The sequence below is a fragment of the Meleagris gallopavo genome, chromosome 2 (genome assembly GCF_000146605.3).
Source record: "Meleagris gallopavo isolate NT-WF06-2002-E0010 breed Aviagen turkey brand Nicholas breeding stock chromosome 2, Turkey_5.1, whole genome shotgun sequence".
Classification (NCBI taxonomy): Eukaryota; Metazoa; Chordata; class Aves; order Galliformes; family Phasianidae; genus Meleagris; species Meleagris gallopavo.
In genome coordinates, this window is record NC_015012.2 from 14,794,360 (window position 1) to 14,816,788 (window position 22,429).

Consider the following 22,429-nt stretch of genomic DNA (forward strand, 5'->3'; position numbering starts at 1 on the left):
GGTTTGCCAGTTCATTTAATAATGCATATTAAAAAAATATAAATCTTCCGACACTTGCTTGAAATGCTGCCTCAGAGCTCTAGAGCTTTCAAACCAGCACATTTTAGTGTACTTACGGTCATTGCATAATGGTCCGCTAAAGGAGGTCATGCTACAGTCACAACTGAATCCATCCCACTGCTGCAAGCACACTCCCTGGTTTGCACACGAATCCTCTTGGCACGTTGTGCTGGGGCCTGATGAGAACACACAAAAAAACAGACTTGCACTTTGGCTTACAACAAATGTGTTTCTCACTGGATCACATTAACAAGTTATCAATATCTCAAACAGAATGAGCAAAGTTACCAAGGAAAAGACACATAAACTTGCTGTTTATTTTTGCAACAACATGTAATATTAACAAGATATTTTTGCTTTATAATTCTACGATTAATATGTCATAAACACATAAAAATGCACAAACTGAAGCAGCATTATTCCAGGTACAGTGGAGACGTTAACTTTATTGCAAGTTATTTGTTAATCTCATCTCAGACCATTAACTGGCTAAATGTTTTCTAACAATTTCAGTATTTTTTCCTGTAGATACATTTCAACCAGCGAAGTCAGATGCCACAGGAAGCAAAGCACTGGGAGATGAAACTAAAGGAAAATAAAGTAAAATCCAAACAAAATAAAACTAACTAACTAAATAAATAATTAAAATGAAGCTACATTTTATAATAGTTTTAATTCCAGAAATTGCTTTAAATTGTTTAGGTCTGAAATTAAGAGAAGCCTGGATTCTTTGACATGAATGTTGGCAAGTACTGAGTCACATGCTTCAGGGATCCCATGCAGATTTGTTTTTTAAGGGAAAATGAAGAAAATCAGACTACTAATGGACTGGCATGCCAAAATGCGACATACACATGAAGAACAAACTACTATATTTCCAGAGAATCAGAACTAGACTACTGAAATATAAAGAAATTCAGAAAGGTATGATCAAAGCACTAAAGCAGTCACTGTACAAAACATACTCAAGACTGAAAGCCTTTATGCAAACTCTGCTGGAAAATGAAGGTTCATGTAGCACATTGTTTTAGAGGTGTGAAAGACAAAATCTGAAACAAAATAACACACTTGAGTTCTGAAATGTACAGAGCATTTATTGCAGAAATCCAACCGTGCATTGGGGGTTTCAGTCTTGTTGAATACACACAGGGCTATCTACCTTGCAAATCAGCTTTCATCAATGCAACTTTGTCAGCAAAATAAAAAAGCAAAATATATTAAATGTTAGTAAGCAATATTGAAATGGCAGCAAACACAGAAAAAACATTCAGAGTAAAGTGCATGCTGCTGTTAAAGAGAGGAAGAAATGCCATATAATGCAAACAAATTAATGCTAATAGCCATAAATCTTCAGGCAAGCCAAAATAAGAAAGCAGTAATTTGCCAGTATTTTACTACAAATATAATGGTTAATTGAGCTGATGACATGTAATGAAGGAAAATTAAAAGTTTTTTTTTCTTTTTTTCCCCTTGGATAGATATGAATGCATTAGCAGAATAAATGCATGGCTGAATCCTGACTAGCCATTTGTCATGTTCACATACACTGAATTCAAGAATAATTAGCGCTGTCATCCACTCCGGTCTTTCTTTTTTCTAGCCTTGTCTCAGTGACTGGTGAATGAAGACTGAAATACAGGTCATGAATTACTGATTCCTTTCAGCTCGCACACACATTTCACACCAATTTTTGACATAACAAGGAAAAAATTGATTCTGGGATTACAAAATTCTCGTAAATCGTTTTGGGGAATACACATCTATATCCATTTGAAAATACCATTTCCAGTTAGGGATGACAGAGCAAATCCAGCCCTAAGATTATGTAAATCCTCTAAATTATTCTGGAGAGAAAGATCCACTTAAACCCATCTTTCACACTGCATCTTCTTCAAAGATCTCAGCGTGGGATTTTCATTTGATTTGTCATTATTTTAGTAATCAGTCAGTTCAATGGCCACTTGCTTTAAACAAGTCCCTGCTTGAGCACACCTCTCAACCAGGGCCTGAACAGTCATCACTGTGATTAAGGATGAAAGACAATGTACGCAGCATCAGTGTTCAGGCAATACTATTAACTACTTTGTTATATTTTCTCCTATTCAAATAACAATAATATCCATAATGGATTGATTGCAGTATGCAGGCACAAGACTATGATTTTCCTTTCACTGGAGCTCTGAGCCCAGAACTTTAAACATTTGGGCATTACATCACCCTTTCTTGAGCTGGGGATTATGACAGAATCCCATAGCTGACAAGACACTTACATTTTTTTCCTCACCAGATTCTGCTGCTCAGAAACTTTACAAAGATGAAGTGAAAATATCTGTAGGTGTTTAAATGTTATATATTCATGCATTTATTTACACTTTAGTTATGCAATGTTAAGTTTCCTCATCATTGCAAAAGTAGAGCAAAAGTCACAAGGACTTAAAAGTACAAAAACAGCAGGACCCTGGAGGCATATTAAAAAGTGCATTTTAAAACACACAAATATGAAAAAATACAGATAAAATCTTGGTTGAAAAGGTTATTCTACTTCTTTTGAAATTTCTAAGCACTCTGGTTTTATTTGTAGTAGTCACCATTCAAAAAAAATGCCATCAGAATTGGCTTACTGGTAAAACTTTTCTTAGAAAAAAAAGAGGGAGAGAGATTGGAGATTGTTCAATATTGGAAAGTACTATAATATCTACCATAACTGGTTTAGGTACTCCTACAGATTATACAAATCTATGTTATTTAGTAAAATATTCTAATACACTCATCTCAATTGCTTACCTTTAAAATAGTTAGCTAAAATCTCAATCAAATTTATTCAGTCTTCACCATGGACTTTTTAATAGATGGAATTTGGTCTCTCCTTTATCTCTGTCTAATGTAAGGGCTTATGGGCTATACATATTACACAAGAAGCATTCTTTTAGTTGATGTGTACTATGTTTTATTATCTATATATAAACATACACACACACACACACACATATATATAAATTCATTTCACCACCAAGAATCTTCATATATGATAAGAAACACTATGAAACTTTCTACATAGTTATTTTCAGACAAACTATATACATACATGCATGCAATTAGTGTATTACTTTCCCAATATATTAAAACCATTTTTTTTTTAATAATTTAGTATTTTCTGTAAATCTGATTAAAGTGCATTATGTACAATGGATTTGACTAAAGAAAAATGGGGTTGACACAGTGTGGCTCTTGGGTTCACTGTTAACAGTCTGAAGATCTACTTAGCATATTCTGTTTTTAGTTGTTAGCATCTATCTATTCTATCAATTGAAAATGTGCCAACAAGATGAACTCCATTACATGTAAATTATATTTAATGCTCAGTGATGGAGAACAAATACCTTCAGCCTGTGGATTTAATTCTGAAAAGCAAACTTTACAACTTGTCATCCCAATTGTATAATGTGGGGCTGCACAAAAATATACCTAAGAAAATGTACCTTAACACGCTTTTATAACAGTAAAGTTACTGGCAAATATCAGTTTTTTTAAGGACAGAGCCATCACAGATAAAATTAAATGATGGCAACAAACATTATAGAAAAAAGACCTTTCACCCCTCTTTGTTTTTTTTCATAGGGGAATTCAATCTCAAAAGAATCTGAAGAATATCAAATCCAAGTGTCTCATTTTGGAGGCTGAAGTATTAGCAAAGGGTGTACACCCACTGTCTTTTGGATTGACAGTGGTTGTGACTAACACTTTTTGCTTTGAAATTAATTCTACTACTGTGCGTCATGAGCTCTTTGGACTCAACAGCTCAGGGGATTTACAGACCTTAAATGTCTCATTGCCATTTGTGAGGTAAAAACTGTTCAGCTCTATGGATGGAGACACTCCTGTATGTACATGGCAGCGGAGCGCTGGGCAGCTTGAGGCATACAAGAGATTTCTAGGAGGCAGCTAAATTTGCAAGATTTCCATAGCATTTTATGTGTCAGGATATTTTTGTACATCTGACCCGTGGTCTGCAAACAAGAGACCAGCTTGGTTAAACATGGGAAGATCACCAACATGGGTCAAACAGCAGAAGATCTGATGGAAACAATGGAGATGGAAGAGTTCACTTGCAAGGTTTATGCAAAAGAGGGTGAAAGGAGATATTTCATTCCATGGTGTTTAAGTTTTCTTCCTATTGGCAAAACTTTTGATGAGGCAGGTCTCTGAGAGTCAGGCAGCACATCTGGTTTAACCATTCTGCTTGTGTCAGATGATTTTGGTGCTGGAAGAAGCTGATTCTCCACCAAAGAGAACAATATTTGTACTGCCTTTATTAAACTCCTGGTAGCTTTATTAAATTAACTGACAGCTTAGTTGTGCCATTGGTTTAAAAGTTGAACTTGCATTCTAGGCCTATGGCAATACTTCTTTGAACTACATAAAATTCATTTAGAAAATTACGTAATTTCAAAAGAAGCTATGAAATGTATAATGGAATTAAAGCATACTTTGACTCTTTAAAGGGATGGTACAGGCATGGAATTTGCTCATGACATTCAGAAAGCAGAATCTAATTTTTCAAACTCACTTTAAATGAACATATATATACATATATTTTTTTCATTCCTGAGAGAGATACAGACACTAAGGCTATAAAAAAATAAGCTGTGAATTTTACATATTTCTATGTTCTATTAAGAGAATTTATATTGGTAACTAAAGGAAACAGGAAAAGAATGAGCAAGTTCCACCCACACAAACTTACTGTAGGTACAGTAAATGAAAAGAGAGTTTGTCTGTCAGAAAGTTTGATGTGGCGAAGCTTGAGGAATCCTCTCCCAGTTCTTCTTGAATAGTGTACTTGAATGTGTATTTACAAACTTAACAAACTTGTTATCAAAATGATTGAGATTCAGAACAGAAACACTAAAATGTCATTTACACAACTTCTGCCCAGAGAAGAATGGTGCTTGAGAGATGAAAACATGTAGAATTAAGCAAGCTCACAAAATTCAGCACTGTGTGAGTAAAATATATATACAGGGACAATTTACGTTATCTCATAAAGAAAAGTAAAGTGGAATTGAATGACAGGAACAAAAAGAACTAGACTGATACCTTTGACTTACAAATACACCTCTTTCAATTCTATCCTCACTTACATTCCACAGTATTTCAGTTGTGTCAAAATGTGAGATAAAACATATTTGGTTGCTACTGGCTTCAGATATGTAGATCTGTGACAGTACAGATCTCAAAGGTGAGCTAAAATAGAGTTGAGGGAAGACTGATCTTCAAGAGTGTCATAAATTATCCTTCAATTAATAAACACTAAAGGTCTGTTTTAAAATTGTCTTTAATTAGCTAATGCTTTAGCATTACCTACATCTAAGTGTCATGAAGATACAAAAGGACTCCACTGAAGCTAATTCTATCATTACTTAAAACACATCATATCATAAGTAAATAAGATACATGCAAAATAACTAGGTTAATGGAGAAGGATGGAACCTACGTTTAGTATTTAAGAAGTTAACTCACGTTCTCAGATCCATCTGTGCTGTAGGGCAGGCACAGATTTTTCTCCACAACACTAATAGAAATGCAGTCTATGTTAGAAGGGTTCCAATAAATTAAGTTATTAGCAGGTAATATATAGACTGACCACATATAGAGTTTACATATCAACAAAAGTCAGAATTAGCACAATACTTGCACTATAATATAAAAAGACATCAGCATATTCAGTACCTTCACATCCTCTTTCTATTTGCCCATTGCAGAAGAGAGCATCTGAGATTAGATCAGGGAGCCGTCCATTCAAATCAACTGATGCAAGACAGCCTTGAAAACCCTCCTTTGCATGCACCAGCTTTGGTAAGGACTTATACATTTCTTTAGCCACTCCTCCAATATACAAATCACCTGTTAAGAGGAAGGAAATATTAGCCATAGGAAAAGAAAAAAACTGCTGTAGAATTTTTGACCTGAGTGAACTTCAAAAAAAAAAACATTCTTCAAAACTTTTCTGAGACCTCAATAAACTTCCAGAAATTGTGGTATTTGGTCCTTCAAGATGTTTTCAGGATAGTGAGAAATACGTGTTGGAGAGAAGTTTTCAAGAGAAGACAAAGTACACCCTTCTTGTCATGAGGAAGGAAGAGTGAGAAGGTTTTGTAGGTGGTTAGCTAGCACAATTCCTCATTAAATGATTGTCTGAATACTGCTGGAGCTCCACTCTAACACCAGTTTTGTGTTACACTGCTTAACACGTGAGAGATGCTGCTTTATTATTTAAATGCAGAAGAAAACACTGGTGGCATAGACGATGTGAGAAGATTTATCAGGACTATATTTTTCAAATACATATCTATTCTTCATAGCTGTATGACCTAGAAGTACCTGAAAATGTTATTTATTTGCCAGCTTTCATATATAGGAAACACATGGAAACACATTTCTATTTCACAAATGAGGATTTTCGGATTTAGAATTTACCTTCTTCTAAAATGCACTTCTAACAGTGACACATGTCAAAATGTATTCAGGGAATCTGCACCCAGATTATTCTGACCATGGATCCAGAACACTGATGTAAAAGGCACTTAGTGGTGCACTAAGATACACCTAAGGTTCACTTATCCAGAACCATCAAATTAAAAATAGAGCAAGAAGAGCAGGCTTAGAGATATATCTAATGAGATATGTATATCTAATGAGGTATGTATAACCATTGGTCAGCAGTAAAATGACTGATTTTCTTCTCCAAAATTTGCACATTGTGTCAGTCATTTAGGAACGGTGCTGGTTGGATGACTTCAAAATGGCACTCTGCCCACTAAGCAAACGGAGTTCTATTATTCAAAATGCTCATGATGGTGGACAGGTCCTATAAACAGCTCAAAACCTTGGACAACAGGGCTGCAAGCTGGTTATTTCCTTCCCTTGAGTAATTAAATAGCTCTGAGATTTACTTTGGAAGTACAGTAACACAGACGAGGGGATGCATTTCTGTTTTAAAACATTTTAGGCTGTGCCTTTCTTTCACATTTTTGGCATCTCAGGTAACCAGAACACTTTACTCTTCAAACTAACACAACCTACTTCCATAAGGAGTGCCTCAAGTGTCAGACTACAAGCTTCACCAGGTGCTTTCCATACCTAACATTTTCTAAAAGTTTACCATTCTTCGTAGGCAGATTTTAAAGCAACAGAACCAGCCATCATCACTACCCTATGTGGCTAATTTTAATCTCTTATGAGTAGGAACAGCAGCCACACCTTTTCCTAGCTCTCCTGGCATACTCACTTGTTTGCAAGGGAGTGTAATTCAGGGCTGTTTGTAACAGCTTACAATTTACCTGCAAGGAAATGACCTGAATCAAACAACTGCATACTAGACTGAAACATTTTTATTCACTGCATACCAGCCCTAAAACTCCACTGTTTTTGAATCACTGGAGTCAAAAACCTTAGGAACATGTGTGTTATTAATCTTATAACCCATCCAAGCAAAAATCTTAGCAATCGTCATAATATACTAAGAAACCTCAAGATTTCCCTATTCACATGGATAATCTGAAAAACAAAATAATGCTTTTCTCTAGAGCTTTAAGATAAAGTATAAATCTCAGAAGCGTGATGTTAGGCATAGCAGCTTAATATATGGCGATCCTTGCGTTCCTACAAATAGCACATAATTCATTCACAGTAGAAAACCTTTGATATTTTTCAACCAGCTGTCCTGGAAACAAGTTAAAATCTCTTGCCCTATCATAAATGTTCATCATCTTTTTCTCAGGTGAAACATTTAGAAAGTAAAGCTCTTACAGATTTTCTGAAGTTCTATACTTTCAGTCATTGTCAGCTCAGAATATAAAGACAGTTCATCTGAACTGATTGCAACAGAGGAAAACTCCAGAGAACGATAGAAAGAAAGTCATATTTATGCTAGAAGGGTCGATTTTTTCCCTTCTTCTCGATGCGCATGCAATCTCTTTTTAAAACTCTCAACCTAACAATCATTTTTATTCTCTGAACAATTAACTTTTAAAAGTGCAGACCTCCAAAATGATCCCCTGCTAACTCCTAAGATCCACCCCTCAAGGAAATTCAGACTGTGACGTATAGTCATTTAGCAATCGTTTTGATGAATGGGTAGAAAAAGTTTATGTTACAGTGGCAGAAGATGGAGATGAACTCAGAATACTTGCTCCTGAAAATATAACAGTGAAATACAGTCAACTAGCTATTCATGTACAGAAGTGTAATGCACTACACTAACATACAGGATACAAGCAGCCATACTGACTCTTGGATTTAAGTTTTAAAACCATATTCAAGTATTTCCTACCAGCTGAAACTTTCCCAGATTTAATATGAAGTATGATTTGAGTCTGCTGCTGATAGCACAAAATAATGCTTTCTTGCATTTGGCATTTTTTCCTATTTGCCATCACAAACATTTTGCCTAGCTGTTTTTATTTCAATTAATTATTTAACACTCTTCATTTCTGTGTTCATCACATTGAAAAATTAGATTTGTAGGAACAACACTCAGTCCATGAGAAATTCAGGTGAGACAACTGCAGAAAATGTTGTAAGTGAAAATATTTAAGAATAAGTTATTTATACAGTTTATTTATTTCACTAAAAAGAGATAAGAGGAATCAGCAGATTATGAGTCAATTCTCAGGTTTTCCCATCTTATTCACTTCTTATGTAGTACAGCTTTACTTCTGGAGATGTCACACATTAAAGACTTTCAGGATTAATGCCTTATTGCATATCTTGTTTCCTTTATGAATTACACACAAATTATAAAGTAAGATGCTATAGTTCATCAGATCAATAGTGTGAGATCATGACACTACCAAAGATATCTACAGCAATACAGTGCTGAAAATATGGGGCCATTTCAGAAGTAAAAGCACTACCGAAAATGCAATTCTATTTCTCTCTTTTTTTCAACACTTGACCATTTTCTAAGGGTCACACTGAGAGGAATATACTGATACATTCATTATTATAGTGCTAACCATAGATTCTAGAACTACAATTTAGCTATTACCTTTTGTGTTTGTTTTCTTCTGAAGTTTATTTTCCTTTTTAAATGTATTCCTGGGAATCACCTTTTATTTTATTTTATTTTATTTTCCCCATAAGCTTCCTGATTTTTGTTAATTTAGAAAGTAACAAATACATATAAAATATGCCAAGTGGCAAATAAAGACAGAGAAGAAAAAGGGAAGGGAGAGAGCAGAATGCTCCAAAAATACCTTTTGATATCTGGAGAAGCTTAAGATCTACGAGAGAAGCTTCAAACTTCCAGAGCAGACACTCCTTAGTCTCACAACTCTTCTTACTTGTATTAGAACTAGTTACATAGAGCTGTCCTGTTTTATTCAAAGAAGGAGGATCGTTTCCTCTCTTCAGTTTTCTGAGGCCAAAAAAAATAAGTATGCTAGAGTGTTACTCACTGGCCTGTGTGCTATGCGCTAGAGCAATCACCTGGAATGCAACACTTTCAGAGCTCTGTGTACAAACCAGAATAATAATACTGGTGGCCACTTACACCATGTGCTCGGGTAGAGAAGAGTTCAGTGGGTTTTATTTATTGTTTACACCTTTTTACAGATAATGCTGAACCTCAACGATACCTACAGGTGTTCTCCTATTTACATCTACCTCTTTTCTGACTTAGAGATGATTTGTGCATTGAGGAATGCATGAAATTAATACAGAAAAAATCTGCTTGTTAGTAAATGAACCCAGGTTCTCAATGTAGTCAATACTGGAACCAGTTACAACTGGTTACGTTGCTGAGAGGTCATTCTGTACACTTTCTTCCTTTCCTTATTTATGTCCTAACGCGAGAATCCTTATAGTATATATGCTGATGAACAAGAACTATTAATTTAAGGTCTACCATTGCCTTCCAGCACTAGTGGAGAGCACATATAAAAACTGCTCAGGAAACAGTAGCTTAATCAAAGTCAAGCTGCTTTTCTGAAATTTTATGTTTTGCCATATGTAGCAGGTGTTCATTTCTTGACAGAAATAAGTCATTCAAATATGGTTCTATTTATAAATAAAAACTTGAAAAAGCAAAAGCAAAAGAAAAACAAAGAGAAAAAGAAAAAAGCAAAAGAAAAACAAAGAGAAAAAAGCAAAAGAAAAACAAAGAGAAAAAGCAAAAGCAAAAGCAAAGGCAAAAGAAAAGAAAGAGAAAAAGGAAAAGAAAAAGGAAAAGAAAAACAAAGTATAACTCTGGAAGGATTTGTGGTGTGGCTTTTCCAGAATCCATGAAAACAACATCACCTGCATACTTTTATATGGCTGCACAAAGGCAGCCACATAAAATCCATCACTCCATCCATCACTCTTTCCGAAAGCGGACAATCTCTCTTCTTATTCTGTTGTTTTCAATGGTACTTTCCTCCGTTCCCTTTATTTCTTCTCTTTCATTATAGAAATCTGTATGCCTAGTTTCTAATGTCACACTGTGCAAAATCACTACTATTTCTAGGAACAAGACTGCTTCTGCACTATACCAGAAAGATATAGATAGCCCTGGCATAACATGGTAGGCTCTGAAAGCACAACATGCATCTCTGCCATTCCCTCATATAAAAATACAAAGGAATAGCTGGCTGTGGCAAAGCTGAGGTGGCAGGCATGCTTTTCTCCAAATACACTGTTTCAAAATGATCAACTATATAACAGCTTCTTCCCCCAGGCAGCCAAAGAGGAATGAAGACTGCAAAGACTGAGAAATACAATAGAGAAAGCATAATCTGGAAAGAAAAAAGCATTCACTCTTCAAGTCCTTCACAAAACAGATGATTTGCTGTTACAAGATCAATTCAAATTACTTTGTAATGTGTTGTTTAGTTGCACAGTTAATTATCAGGTGGATCTCAACATAAGAAGGTCCCAACTCATATTATTTTTGAGTTATTTGAAAGATGAAAGTAAATCATTCTCATGACCTGAGTACACAACCTGAGATCAGATGTTCAGAGCCCTGTCGAGGCTGACCTTGAATGTCTCCAGGTAGGAGCTTCCACCACCTCTCCGGGCAGCCTGTTCCAGTGCCTCACCACCCTTATTGTAAAAAACTTTTCCTTATATCCAATCTGTCCCCTTCTTTCTTACAGCCTCCCTTTGGACAGAAAAAGGCTGCTATCTGTTCTCATGGAGCCTTCTCTTCTGCAGGCTGAACACCCCTGGCTCTCCCAGCCGTCCTTGTAGGAGAGGTGTTCCATCCCTTGGATCACTTTTGTAGCCCTCCTCTCAATGTGCTCCAACAGGTCCATGTCTTTACTTGCTTACCAACTTCAACGATTCTATGACTCTGAAAGCCTTGTAGCCATTGATAGCCATACTCAAGTCATGGGAACCATCCACCAGGCTTCAGTGATGGCAACAATATCATGGTTTTTTATTACCACAGTGGCTTCTAACTCTTCCTGCTTGTTTTCCAACGCATCTCAGTGCAACAGATTGAGGTCCTGTTTCTAGACTGTCTCATCCCACTTTCATTATCATCACTAAACATTCACTTTTTGTTCCATATCAGAAAAAAAGTTTTGATACTTAGAGAAATAAGTTGATGAACTGTAATTGTTCCTTTCTGAATAAATCAAGAAGCCTGCTGTGAGAGTGATCCAAGTTATGAATTGGAGGATAGTTGACAAAGATTTAAATGATGCATCCACACGGCTCCTGCAGCATATTTGCTCCAGCATATGGCTTTTTACAGTACATACTATGCACTTGCTGTGCATTCACGAACCTGTTTTGTGCTAGAACCAAGCATTACTGAATTTTGTCTACCACTTGCAAAGCACTTGAGGGAAGACATGAATATGTTAACTTACTGCTTTATGCCCACTTATTTACTTCAGCAAGTTTATTCTGTAGCTTCAGTATTGATTTGCATTTAAAGTTGTGGTTTTGATGTGTTTTCTGTTTATGTGTTAGTGTGGCTTTGAAGAAAATTGGGCTTTTCAAATATTTTCCTTGCTGGATTGATGATCTCTATCACATTTAGACCGTCTTTCAGCAAATAAAGGAAAGGTTGGCTATGTTAGTAGTCCAGGTTCTCCTTTGTTATCTATCCTTTCAAATGCTTTGGACAAGAGGCAGTTGTATGATGTGGCAGATGGCGCCTTCTGTCTTCCTCATCCCTCTTCTGATAACCAAGCAAGGCAAAGGTAAGAAAACAGTGTGCGAGTTAGCAAGTTGCACTTTCCTGAAGAAACATAGAAATGGATCTTTTCAGATCAATTCTACATTGCCTTCAGCATCTTCTCTGAATATTTCATTAAAGGTATTAGAAAATAAAGAAAAAAGTAAGGGAAAAAGGGAGAAAGTGAAACAAGGAAAAAGGGAAAAAGGAATGAGGGAAAGGGAAGAGATCACAAGCACTGAAATTGCTGGCACTGTGAGTTTTCTTCAGTCATCCTTATTGGCATATAGGATGTACTGCAGGTATTCGTCAAGAAAATTGAACTTTGAAGATATTCCCTTCCTTGGCTAATACTGCTTATTCTTTCTACTCATTTTAGAGCAGGATTGCAATTCACACTGACAAAAGACAAAGGCAGTGAAGATTAAAAGAGATGATTAAGAAAACTTGCAGAGTTAATAGGTGCTCCAAGAAAAATTTCTCATGCTATTAACTTCAGAGGCAGTCCACAGCGGAGATGTTCTACCTTTCTCCAGGGCTCCTGATCCCATCATGCTATATTTGCATTTAGGATTTTCCACACTTGATACAAATATGCATCTGCCTAGAAACTTCTCTGGCTGTTGTTATGCTGTACCCTACTTTATATATGTCAGGATCTCCCTGATGTGCTCCGCACTTACATACTTAACCCCCTGGTGCTCAGTTTTCAATCCTACTACACTTTTTGGCTCTGTTCAAATCGGCTCAACGCTTATGCAAACATACTCATGCTTCTTTAAAGAAAACGTTTCAAAAAGAGATAAGTAAAGCTATATGACAGAAAAGGGAGCAAGGGCCACCGTCCTTAGGAGATGAGTTTTCAACAGGCAAAAACAGATACACAGAAGGGATGTGATTAAGTCTGAACATTATTCCAAATTTCTCCGTTAAAAATCACAATTTCCCTAGAAGTCATCAATCCCTTTCTTAAATTACATATACTCTCAAACAGGAAATAGCTACACAAAAGCATTTTTCATTTTATTGATAGTAACGATCTTCTGTTTCCCAATCACTTTATTTCATAGAATCATTTCTCTTTGTCCCACCTACACTGTCCCCATCCCCCAGAAAACTTAGATGAATAGCACTGGCATTGAAGAAAAAAGATAATCAGATCTAAAGTCTGCTTGTCCAATGGACTTTGAGGAAAGATGGTGATGTGTGTGAAATGGTAAATAATAAAGTCTAATTGCCATATAAATGTGCATGGAAATCCATCTCCCACAGACCTCATGCTGTATAAATTACTCCATAGATAAGGGGGATGGTTGTGGTACAGAGGTGAGGTATTCAAGCGCATCAACTGTCTTTTATTTTTTTCCTGTTCTGACAACTTTTGCACATTGAATGCATCTGAAAAATAGACAAAATCTAATGAAGCAGGGATTTTCACACTATAGTGTATTTGGATTTCCCTTCTGAGATAAATTATTCTTCTGAAATCATTTATTGATTCTCTACACACGCACTTCAGACAGCTTGTTTTCAAAACAGCAAAGAATAACACTTTCTGACAGGTAGCCTGGACATCAGAGACCTGCAGTATCTAAAAACTCTAACCCCAAGCTAATACATCAGGCAATATACCCCACATAGCCCTATGAAGAAATTGACAGAGGTTAAACGTGCTCAGTTTGAATGTGAGTTTGCAGTGGGAGACATTTTTTGTTAGATTACCATCCTCTTTACCCAGACAACTACCTCTAGACTCAGATGAGAACTGTTTGGTCAGAATTCCAAAACTTATGGGGAGGACTGTACAATCCCATGGCAATACACTTTGAAAACAAATATAGGATGTGCTTTTGGAAGGATGTTAGGATTCAACAAATGTGCCCCACCGAGAGCCAGTATAGTATCTGTGAATGCAGCTAGGGAAGAGAGAAATTTATCACTTTATGCAAGTTGAGACTGAGTTCCAACTACAACTTGCAGATAACAAGAATTCAGAACTTTGTTAGTGGGATGTATTTAAGTTAAATATTCAGATTTTTCTTTTGTTTGATTTGGGAGTATAGATGCTTCCTACATTAGTGCTAGCACAACTTCTACTTAGTATTCCAGAAGGGCTTGAAAGAAACTCCATAACCAGAGAAGGTAATAACCTTCACACAGAACAGCTGCAAGAACACAGGCATTGATCACAACTCTTTGGGCCCAGCTACTCAGCTGGCACTTCTTGTCTCTGCCGTCACCATTCCCTGCAAACGGAAGGATAGAGGAAAACACCGTTTGTGCTCCTACTCCCTTAATCAGTTGTCCCAAGGCCCTGAAATCCCTCTTGAGTTTCCTCAAACTTCCTGCTAGAACTCCATGACTGCCTACCCAAAAAAAACAATAACAGAAAATAACTGGAGGGCTGCACTAGGAAAGGAAGCTTTCTCTTTGTATCTCTAAGCCAGGCCCAATGCAGTCAGCAGACTTCCCTACAAAGTGGTCCCTGCCTGCATTTTGGGCCTTCCCTTCCCTTCCGAATGGACAATGACTCATCATTTTCCTATGTAGAAGCTATTTTGATGTAGAGCATAGGCTGACTTTACCTTTGCAACTACTCTGTACAGAGGTTGCTTTCTCAACACTGTCAGGAAGACAACAGCTGCATCCACTGTTGTCTACTCCAACAGATCACATTAGAAAGATCTATTTACTGGTGACAGTATTTGGAGTTCTGTATTTGAAACAGAGCGTTATTTCTGCATGAGGAGCTCACAGCCCACTGGCAAGGTCATTACAATTAAGTCATGCATGCTCATTTGAGAAATGCAAGTGCTAATACTCATTCTTTTGTACAATTTTGGGCTTATATGTAAAAGACTTCTCCATTCTTCTTAATAAAGCTTTGTTTTTTATTAAAAATATGAAAATCCGCTACCATTAATAGCGACCTTGAAATACACAAAAGAAGACATAATGCAGCAACAATAACAATAGGCTCAATATAAGACAACAGTGGCAAGTATTACATAAAATTGAAATTATTTCAATTTGTATCACTGCAACAAGAAACATTCTCAATGACCAAGACTAATTTAGTTCAGTTTTGCATGGTTTGAGCAATGTGCTTTGACAGGGAAAGCAAGCCCTGATAGATTAAATCATTATTACCAATCATCAATGAACACACAAGGCTAATAGATCTACTGATAATTTAGTAACCTACACAGAAAGTTTACAAGGATGGATGAATTTCTGAGTGAGCCTTTCCATAAAAGGAAGTGCATTTCAGGGTGTCTATGAAACCACTGAGGTTATACCAGAAAATAATGTGATTACTTTTCTTTCAGAGGCTTCAGAACAGGCTGTTTCCATATCACAGGAGAAAAGGGCAAATGAAAAGGCAAATATATAGCAACAGAAGTTATATCTTAAAAAGATATAGAGACAGCTGGAGAACAATTAAGGGCTACAGAAGTAAAATAAAACAGACAAAAATAAATCCAGATAGAATTTTTAAACATATGAGAGTTGATTCTGAGGTGGGTTCTAATATGAATACCTTTTTTTTCCTTATTTTTATTTTATTTATTTATTTTGGAGAATACAATGACACAGTAGCACAGGAATAACGTATTATTTATAATGGACACTAGAAAAATTGACATTTGGGAAGACCACGTGGAAGGGAACAAAGTGAGAAAAGATGGAAGTATGGATGCCAGCTCAGAACAGCAGTTCTAGTAAATGTGTGAAACACTGCATGGGCAGCAAAAATCGAATCAAAACTGTTGACACAGGAATTTTCTGTGATGGCGAATTTGTTTTTTAAAAAAATTACTAATAGCCCAAAATCAGAATTCAGATGACTACAGTTTATCCCGAAGGATAAAGCACAACTAGAAAGTTTGGAACAGGATAGGATAGTGCTGTACTGAAATTATCAATTCCTTGAAAAGTTTGTAACTACTTTTTGTTAAATGTAAACAACAGCATTCTTTAACTTTTCAGTTCACGATAGTGTGATATTTTACTTATTCATCCCAACTTACAAATAAATAAAATGTTAAAATACCTGAATTTTCTCTGGACAGTCATTCTGTGTGTATTTCTTTTGGGTACGCTTGCATTTTAATTGAAATAGGTGAAAAGTTTTTTGGGGGGTTAAAGTAGTGTCCATATTAAAGAGAATCAAAAGGAAGATTAAAGCCCACAAGTAAGGAGGATACAAAGTTACACTTGAGGATGTTCCTCAAGTGTCTTCAAGTATTTATATGAAAAAAACTCTTTCAGAATTTGTTTCCCACACCACAGAAAGAAAGTGTGGAGACAGAAGAGACATTACAGATGTTGCAATACCCACATAGCCTGAATGAAGGAGATATCTTTCCTTTGGCAGCGGTGAGGAACAAGAACATGAGTCAAATTCCAACTTCACTTGCATTTTTGTGCACCTTTCAGGCCACTCGGTCCTCTTACACTGTAACTCCACAACACTGAGAACAGCAAGGAGAATTCTCCACCCAAGTTCTCTTGTCTGTGAAAACCCTGAATGATGTAGCCATGCTAACCAGCTGAAAGCAGGACAGGGAAAGTGCTTATGAAATATGTGAAAGCAGACTTACTGTGTAACTGCATGTTGGCAAGCTTGAATACAATGCTTTTTTGGTAAGTCTCGCTTGTCTTTGTAGGTTATCTGCTGGAACTCCACCTGAGTACACTTCGCTGTTTTTCTCTGCTCACAAAAACAGTGCAGTTCTTGGAACAGACACAGAACTATTTTCACTCATTTATTTATTTTACACTAGTTTATCATTTATCCATCAAGCGACTGCAGTAATTCAGCTGGAAAATTTAGTGCATGTATTTCCACAGGTACCCAACTCCAGTCCACTGAAATTGTGTCAGAGGTGATGCAGGAAAGCCATTTCTCTAATAACAGGTTTTCTGTATTAAGCAGCCAAATCTTGTACCCAGAAGGAAATGTGTGATGGAAATTTTATCCTGTGCTTTTATGGAAACTGTCTGCTTCCACATACAGCTGGCATCCTGTGCAGGCTCCACAACACAATCTGTCTTTGCACTGACTTCACTCTACATTTTTTTATTTTTAAATCTGCATATATATGATTATTCTTTCCAGGATTATCTTAGATTTCAGCATTTGAAATCTGGCAACTATATAATTATTGAGAAAGGCTGCAGAGATTCTGTATTATCTGTACACATTTATATTTCTGCTCATGTAAACTCCAGTTACACAGAATGATTGCTATCACTAGCAGGAAGTACAAGTTTAAATTTGCTTTGTTGCTAGGGCTAAAATAATAGAGGACAATGAATTAACCATGACTGCTCTTATTGGTAAAGTTAAGTGTAGGGAGTGTTTATAGCACAACAGAGAAAGAAAAAAAAAAAAGCCATGCGAAAGCATTCCAACTGAATACAGAGGAAGAAAAAACAATAATGAAAGACATTATTTTTCTCCTTTCTAACCTGCTGGAAACGTATCAGAAAAACAGCCAAAATTCTCATAATAAATGATGTGTCATATTTAAGGAATTTAATCTGAGCAAAATATAATAGAATATTAAAAAAAAAATAATGTAACATGCTGCTGTAAAAAGCTGGATGTTGAGGAGTTTGTGTATGCTAACTGTACATTACTGCTTGAAAATGTCAGGTTTGTTATTCCTTTACTAGCCATAGTTCCTGGGTGTTGAACTACAGAAAATCAGCACCTAGAACATTTCACCTTCCTCACTTCAATTCTAAATATGTTTTTTCACGCTCTTCAGTCTTTTTTTTCTACTGGAATTCAAGGTTAGAAAATGCATCAGCTATCAATACAGTTTTACTTCAAAAGGGTAAAGCAAAAGTAGAATTTTCGAAGTAAAGAAAACAAAAGAATGCTGGATTCCATAGGTTATCCTAGCTGATGGACTCTCTGTGAAGGCACAAGCCTTCACATTTCATTTAGTGAAATAACAGTGCCCTCTAGTGCTTTTATTAAGCACATTGTTCAAACTTTTTAAACAAAGAAACACAGCAAATCACCACCTTCCTTTTAAAAAAGCTGTAGCATAAAATGGCTATGTTTATCAGTTCAGATCAGAATTATTTTTTTTAGTCTAATTAATATACTGGAAAAAAAAATTAATACATGCATATATACAAACAGCACTTTGTGTTGCAAAAATGTGAAGGAATAAGGTGTATGATTTCCGTATATCAAAATACCTCAGAAATATTATACTAAATATACATGGAATATACTTGCAGGAATGCTAAAATGAGAAGGAACATGGCACAATATTCATGCACAATTTTGAGAGTGGAGCATGAGCCATCCAAATAACTTCATTTTCTAGACCAAGAATTTCTGATAAGAAGCATCTTACTGAAAACTATGATATATTGAGACACAGTTTTCAGTCTTTCCTACAGTCTTAATAGTACTTATAAGTGAAGCAAACATGCAAAATATCACAAAATCCAGAATAATTACTAAGGTTAGCTCATTATCTGTGACTCAGAGGTAGATAAAAGAAAATTCAGCAAGGGACAAGCTCTTGATGGAATATTAATGTCTACTCCGAACAACACAGCTTCTGAAATATTACATTTTCTTTGACTGCTATAAAATTTTGGTTTTCCTAACAAGAAATTTATAAAGCCTGTTAAAATACACTGCACTGTATTTATTTCCCCAATGGAAGGTGAAATTTGTGTGGAAAATTGAACAATGGAGACCAGGTGAAAATATTCTCCAAGCCTCTAACATGGAGATCATTAGTTCTGCTAACCCCCTGTAGTCATACTGTACAAATTGGGCTGTGGTTTCTGCATGCCAGTAACGTAACTTATGTTCACATAAAGTCAAGCTTTCTTTATAAGGTCCTTAGAGCTCCTTTATTCCACTAGAAAGCTTTTAGTATGATATTGGTCCATTTTGTGTACTTATGATGTTCCACATTTAAAGTTGTACTTAACTACGCAAGACTATTACTATATTGCCATTGTCAGGTCAACAAAGAGAATTGCATCTCCTGTGGACATATTAATTATTTTCAAATTTAGTGTCTCGTATGATATTGAAGTGCAAACCCTTGTTCAGGTTACCACTCTGTAGTGATTCTCACTACAGTTTATAAAGAAATTACTGTACTTACTTTTGAGATCTAAATTTCTGGCTCCAGCTGTGCTCTGAGTTGTGATTTTTGTGTCAATCTTTACAGTGTGGAGATTGTTGGTATCCCTTGATATCATCACATTATGCCACTGGTTGTCATTCAGAGGTTTATTAGAACTTCCTTTGATGAGATTTGCACCATTTCCCAAGTCAAACACATAGTGTAAATATCTGTGAAAAGAGAAAAAATTGGAAGTTTCCTTTTCTTTACATACCAAGGGGGAACTAATTAATTAATTTGTTTAATATTTTCTACTTCCTTGTTCTTCTCAGCAGTGGTGGTAAAATAGGATGATAACACTTCCCCAAATGAGGAAGCAGCCTTAAGTCAGAGAATTTCAGAGAAATTTAGAGGGGCTGAGATGATGTCCCAAGTTTCTGGAAAATATAAGCACTCCTTGTGTCAAGAAAGAGAGAAAGAGAGAGAGAACACAAGGAAGGCTTGATAGCTTTGGGGTAAATGCTATTATTATACCTATTAGTTATTTTCATATTTTTCAGGCATCTAGCTTCATCTGAAAGAAAAAGTCACAGTAAAGCACATGAAACATAACATGAGGAAACATTCATCAGTCAGAATTACTCAGATAAAGATTTGTACCCAAAGCTTTCCTTTGTTTTTCTTGTGTCTGTATATTTGGAATAGCCTGTTTTTATCAATACACCAATCCATACGTACCCTTTTACTAATTCAACCACAATGAAATCATTTCCATCGCCACTGTTATAAAGTATCAATCCATCCAGAGAGGTGGTTTTGAACTGGAAAAAAAGGTGCATAGATGTATATGCTTGTAATGTGGCCAACGCGACATAACTTGCTTTTGTTTTAAAGGTTACAGGGTCTGCTATGATGTTTCTGAACCCAAATCTTGCATTTAGCTCACAATAATCGATGTCTCCATTTTTACATAAGTCAATGTATGCCATGCCATTGAATGTAAGGCTCTGTAGATGCCCAATGAAATTAGAAGGCACAGAAGACAGGTAGCGGCGTTCTGTTATTATTCCAGTCTCTATGTTGTGGAATTCAAGCCGTGTGTGATCACCAGCCATTTGACCTTAAAACAGTAACAAGAAAACACACATTAGTATTTGAAACAGGAAATCAAAAAGCACATCTCACGATTAAGCATGTGCAGGAATTCCACACTTTTCAGATTGTGCAGGCCAATTCCTGACCCCAAAATGGACTTTTTTAAAGTCATCCAAACTACTGGTAAAGATCTGAGAGTCTCTTCACCAAGTTTGTTAAGTTTAGATAAGATCAACAAGAATACTTCTACACTGAGCAATAATACCACAGTATATCCAACTGTAAATGAAATCTCACACTCTGGTTAAACAGTTAATTTGTTTTATTCTAAGCAAAAGCAATTAGCACAACATTAAGAACACAAATGTGAATTTAAGAGCCAGAAGAATTCTAGGATTTCAAGGAATAGTGTAAGAGTCTTGGGGATGTTATTCTATATACTTTGATTAAAAGGGTGTGAGTTAGCAGGAAGGATTCCTGTTTAAGCAGTTCTAGATACAGTAGTGCCTGCCTGCTGCAAAATCCTGTCCTGAAATTGTGGTCAGAGAAATTGTGAAAGTAATTAGCTTCAAACTGTGGGGACGAAGTAGGGGAAGAGGCAGTCACAGCCCAAGTGATGCACAAACCTGAAAGTGTGCAGTAAGTGTATATCCAAGTGTCTGTTGTCATCCTGAAAACTGCGAAGGATTTGCTTATATCAGAGAAACCACACGCCTCAAAGGTACCCCTGGGTCTTTCTTTGTCCTGCATAGCAAAAAGTCTAAAATTTTCAGACTGTAAGCTAACCTGAAGGCAAAAATAAATGCTGCCAGGCCATGCTGTGTACAGATCAGTACTTAAACTGGTTATTAATTTATCCTACATCCAAAATTTCATCCACTAAAGATCTCCCTTTTCTAAGATTTTTTTCCAGGTTCAAGAAGTGGGACAGATGTACTGGCATAAAGCTGTTCCATAATGTCCCTACAGTTGCAGTGCAAATTGTTGATGGCCAAGCTCCCTCTGCACTGAATGAACGAAAGTAAGAGTGTGAGAGCTCTGACCTGAGCTGGATGTGCTTGGCAGTCATGCAGAAAACTGTGGCATGCTCAGACTTCCATAGCTTTTATAAGCAAGTGCATGCCTGTGTGAATAGGGCAGCTATCAAGGCAAGCTGAATGTAGATTTTTGGGCTTTGCCCAGGGGTATGGATTCACAAATTACTTCAGTTACATAGAATATCATCTTACGACCTTTCAGACCACACACACAAAAAAACAAAAGTAGTTAATGATTTATGTTAAATATTTTCAAGTAGCTTGCTTAGCATCAGGATGCATTCTGCACGATTTATAATTTTACTGATACAACTGAATATCATCAGTATCTTAATCTCCAGAAACAGCTTGTTGATGTTCTTGTTTCTGAACATCAGTTCTAAATATATGTTTTCCTCTGATATATTACTGAAGGTTGATTCTTCCTTGCAGAAACCAGTAGTAAGCTGTCTTGAACAATGCCAGATGTATAACCTTCTGCAAGGTCAATAGCTGTACGCTGGATCACAGCCAGAGAGAGCTGAAGAACAAGTTTTAAAGGAGGAACATCATGTATTCCAGTCTTATATCAGTTCAGATGGCACTGCATAAATGAAATGGCAAAAATCCACTAAGCTTTGGCCTGCAGCACAGTATCCTCTTTACATTTACTACCTTAAATGTATTTTTTTTCTTCAGCACAGTAATAAAAAAAAAGTCCCAGAAATCTAGGCTCACATCCCAACTCTCCTCCTAACACTTTAGTTGTACAAAATTGCTTGAGACTTTGTGCTTAGAATTTGGGTCCTTCTGTGGTATCCTTATGTCAGGTGCATATAATGCACTACCTGCTGTGATGCTATGGAACAGGCCTAGTGAATTCCTTTTCATAATCATAAGCTAGGTATCCTTCCCAACATCCAACTATGGTGACCTCTTTCATTTCTCATTCGTTTCCAAGAAAAAAAAAAAAA

At 36.2% G+C, this 22,429-nt stretch overlaps 1 protein-coding gene across 1 annotated transcript; it reads right to left on the reverse strand.

Annotated features, from left to right (window-relative positions):
• On the reverse strand, positions 1 to 20,460 carry LOC104909560 (neurexin-1-like). The gene is made up of 4 exons (XM_019612626.1): positions 20,083 to 20,460; positions 19,384 to 19,574; positions 5,791 to 5,964; positions 1 to 236 (listed from the first exon to the last, which is right to left on the reverse strand). Exons 1-4 carry the CDS (start codon positions 20,457 to 20,459, stop codon positions 16 to 18), a joined length of 963 nt encoding a protein of 320 aa, XP_019468171.1. The 5' UTR covers position 20,460; the 3' UTR covers positions 1 to 15.
• Between the last annotated feature and the right edge of the window lie 1,969 nt (positions 20,461 to 22,429).

What these genes read in the sequence shown, in the direction of transcription:
- LOC104909560 (XM_019612626.1), bottom strand. Translation starts at nt 20,459, where the DNA reads ATGGCTGGTGATCACACACGGCTTGAATTCCACAACATAGAGACTGGA. An exon ending in GTGGTTGAATTAGTAAAAGG is followed by an intron (nt 19,575 to 20,082) that starts GTACGTATGGAT and finishes CTCTTTTCACAG; the next exon opens with ATATTTACACTATGTGTTTG. An exon ending in CAGAAATTTAGATCTCAAAA is followed by an intron (nt 5,965 to 19,383) that starts GTAAGTACAGTA and finishes TCCTCTTAACAG; the next exon opens with GTGATTTGTATATTGGAGGA.